General features: G+C 35.4%; 1 protein-coding gene across 1 annotated transcript in view; it reads left to right on the top strand.

Annotated features, from left to right (window-relative positions):
- LOC107560972 (intersectin-1-like) overlaps positions 1 to 3,810 on the top strand; it is a 35,735-nt gene extending 31,925 nt beyond the window's left edge. Inside the window, exons 32-37 of the mRNA XM_016245284.1 lie at positions 392 to 604; positions 705 to 826; positions 958 to 1,040; positions 1,146 to 1,229; positions 1,342 to 1,515; positions 3,139 to 3,810. Coding sequence (XP_016100770.1) covers positions 392 to 604; positions 705 to 826; positions 958 to 1,040; positions 1,146 to 1,229; positions 1,342 to 1,515; positions 3,139 to 3,287 — 825 coding nt within the window. The 3' untranslated portion in view covers positions 3,288 to 3,810. The remainder of the gene's footprint in view (positions 1 to 391; positions 605 to 704; positions 827 to 957; positions 1,041 to 1,145; positions 1,230 to 1,341; positions 1,516 to 3,138) is intronic.

A 3,810-nucleotide genomic window follows, 5' to 3' on the forward strand; every position in this document is an offset into this window, starting at 1 on the left:
TATGGATGAGATTGTGGCTGGCATACCCTGTCAAATGCGGCTTTACAGAGCTCAACGGCTCTAGCCCAAGCTGTGATATAAACGATTGCTATTGACTATTTTAAAAAGGGGCGGGGCTGCTTGATATGTCCCGCCCTGTCTTCCTGTTTCAGTTCAAATGACGTCAACACATAGAGTAATGCTTCATGTTTCTAAGCATTTCAGGGGACCTTTAAGTTTAGGTATGGGTGTAGGATTAAGGAATCTAAAATATGGTCATACAGTATAAGGCATTAATATGTGCTTTATAAGTACTAATAAACATATGCATGCTAATAAGCAACCAGTCAATAGTGAGAATAGTGATCCCTAAAATAAAGTGTTACCTAAAGGTTTTTCTCTCTTGTTACAGCAACTTGTGTTCAACTCCGTTACAAATTGTCTGGGCCCTCGGAAGTTCCTGCACAGTGGAAAACTCTACAAAGCCAAAAGCAACAAGGAGCTTTACGGCTTCCTGTTTAACGATTTCCTGCTCCTCACGCAGATCATCAAACCTCTGGGCTCGTCGGGAACGGACAAAGTCTTCAGTGCGAAATCCCACCTGCAGTATCGCATGTACAAAACGGTGAGACATTCTCAGAAATCGTATTTATTTGCAATCAGTTTTTGACCTTTAATATAATACTTATTCCTTGACCTTTAACCTGACTCGTTGACCTCTGCAGCCCATCTTTCTCAACGAGGTGCTGGTGAAGTTGCCCACTGATCCTTCTGGAGATGAACCTATATTCCACATATCTCACATCGACAGAGTCTACACTATTCGGGCTGAGAGCATCAACGAGCGGTATTCACTAATTACTTGTGTATTATTTAGATCTATATTAACCTACAATACACATGCTCAGATATAATTCTCTTGACGATTGTCATAATAATCTTGACAATGTTCTTCTGTTCCACCCTGTAATCCTGCAGGACAGCTTGGGTGCAGAAGATCAAAGCCGCTTCTGAGCTCTTCATTGAAACGGAGAAGAAGAAGAGAGAGAAAGCCTACTTGGGTTTGTCTCATGTCTTTCCTTACAAACCCCTCGCTGATTTAATAAAGCTATGAATGCGCTGAGTGTTTGCTAAGCACTGGTTTTGTGTTTCTGTTATGTTTGCAGTGAGGTCTCAGAGGGCCACTGGTATCGGGCGGCTAATGGTGAACATTGTTGAAGGCATTGAGCTAAAGCCCTGCCGTTCAAATGGTAAAGAATGAATACTGCTTAATAAAATTTAAGGTGCTTTACGAGGTTATAAGCATTTTAGTACTATTGATCATATCATAAAGGTCCATTGTGTGTGTGTTTGTGTGTGCAGGGAAGAGTAATCCGTACTGTGAGGTGACGATGGGCTCTCAGTGTCACGTCACTAAGACGCTGCAGGACACTCTGAACCCTAAATGGAACTCAAACTGCCAGTTCTTCATCAAAGACCTGGAGCAGGATGTGCTGTGTGTCACTGTGTTTGAGAGGGATCAGTTCTCCCCGGACGGTCAGTATAATCATTCACTTACTCTCTTACTCATGTACTGTATGTATGCTCTCACATACAATCAAACATATCAGAATGTATATTTGCTGCTGTGTGGGATCAGTAAGATTTTTAACATTTAAAAAAAACAAAAATCTCATCTGCTCAACAAGGCTGCTTTGCATTTATTTGATAAAAAAAATATGAAAATAGTGATTTTAATATACTTTAAAATATGATTTATTTCTGTGGTGGCAAAGCTGAATTTTCAGCATCATTACTCCAGTCTTCAGTGTCACATGATGTTATATATATATTATATTTATTTATTTGTTTTTATTTTTGGGGGAAAATTTTATACTTTTGGGGATTTTTTGATGAATAAGTTAAAAAGAACAGCATTTATTCAAAATAGAAATCTTTTCTAACAATATAAGTGTTTACTATCACTTTTTATCAATTTGACACACACTTGCTGTACAAAAATATTAATTTCTTCCAAAAAATGTTTTAAAATTATGGTAAAAAGATGGTAGTGTATATTATTACAAAAGATTTCTATTGCATTACGGGAATAAATTATATTTTATATAAATAAATAAGGGAATAAATAAGTATATTCAAATAGAAAATCTTCTTTAAGAATATTAAAAATCTTACTGCAGTATATATATATATATATATATATGTGTGTGGAGTTTATTTGCAAAAACAGATAACTACGTTTTTAATTTTTCATTGTGCATTCCAATTAATCTCAATCAAACTGCAGTTGGGTTATTTATTAAAGTAAAAATAACTTTAAAAAAATACAGCTAACTAACACAATAAAACACAATAAAAACATGATAACATTATAAAAAAATGTTTTTTGAAAATAAAAAGTAAAAGAGTTTCTGTTTTTGCACAAACTCTTCGTGTGTATGTGTGTGTGTGTGTGTGTGTGTGTGTGTGTACAACAAAAAATATTTCAAATAATGGCTGCTGAACATTCAGCTTTGCCATTGCAGGAATATGGGAATAAATTATATTTTATATAAATAAATAAGGGAATAAATAAGTATATTCAAATAGAAAATCTTCTTTAAGAATATTAAAAATCTTACTGCAGTATATATATATATATGTGTGTGTGGAGTTTATTTGCAAAAACAGATAACTACGTTTTTAATTTTTCATTGTGCATTCCAATTAATCTCAATCAAACTGCAGTTGGGTTATTTATTAAAGTAAAAATAACTTTAAAAAAATACAGCTAACTAACACAATAAAACACAATAAAAACATGATAACATTATAAAAAAATGTTTTTTGAAAATAAAAAGTAAAAGAGTTTCTGTTTTTGCACAAACTCTTCGTGTGTATGTGTGTGTGTGTGTGTGTGTGTGTGTGTGTACAACAAAAAATATTTCAAATAATGGCTGCTGAACATTCAGCTTTGCCATTGCAGGAATAAATTCAATTTTAAAACTGATTATAATGGAAAACTGTTATTTTAAATTGTAAAAATATTTCTTGATGAGCATAAGAGACTTTTTTCGAAAACCTTTAAAAAAAATCTTACAGATTCCAAACTGTTGAAAGGTAGTTTATATATAATCATAACCACATAAAGTTTTTCTTTCTCTCTCTTCATCTTTGTAGATTTCTTGGGCAGGACGGAGATTCGGCTGGCCGACATCAAGAAGGACCAGGGCTCTAAGGGGCCCATCACCAAGCGACTGCTTTTACACGAAGTCCCTACGGGAGAGATTGTGGTGCGACTGGACCTTCAGCTCTTTGATGAACCCTGACCCACGTTGTTTGGCCTGACCTTTTAACCCCCAGAATCCATATCCGCTACTCCTCCGTGGTGAAAGCCCACCAGCCCTCCACCCAGCATCATGAATCCCAGAGTGTGAATGTGTGTATTTGCACAAGCGTTTGTAAGTCTGCAAAATGCTGTAACAGTCTTAATCAGTGATCCCGATTGGATTTTTATTGTCCTTGATACCTTTTGAAGACAAGTGTGTGAGTGAAAATGAAGGATGTACTGTAGAGGGAACCTTTCAGTTCCCTAATGATGTGAAGGATGTCTCAGGATGCTGTGTAAGTCTTAAAGAGTCAAACATACAGTAGTTGTATTTAACACTCTAATGACCCGGGAGCAGTAGTGCCATTTGTGTGTTCTAGAATGAAAGTGCCATTCATTCTAGAATACACAGAATCATTCTAGAATGATGACACGTTCCAAATGATGTGCCATTCCAGTGAAATCCGTCATTATGGGTGAATCTCATGAAACCTTATTTGCATAATTCAAAAAATATATATATA

The sequence above is a fragment of the Sinocyclocheilus grahami genome, unplaced genomic scaffold, assembly GCF_001515645.1.
Source record: "Sinocyclocheilus grahami isolate Dianchi unplaced genomic scaffold, SAMN03320097.WGS_v1.1 scaffold750.1, whole genome shotgun sequence".
Taxonomy (NCBI): domain Eukaryota; kingdom Metazoa; phylum Chordata; class Actinopteri; order Cypriniformes; family Cyprinidae; genus Sinocyclocheilus; species Sinocyclocheilus grahami.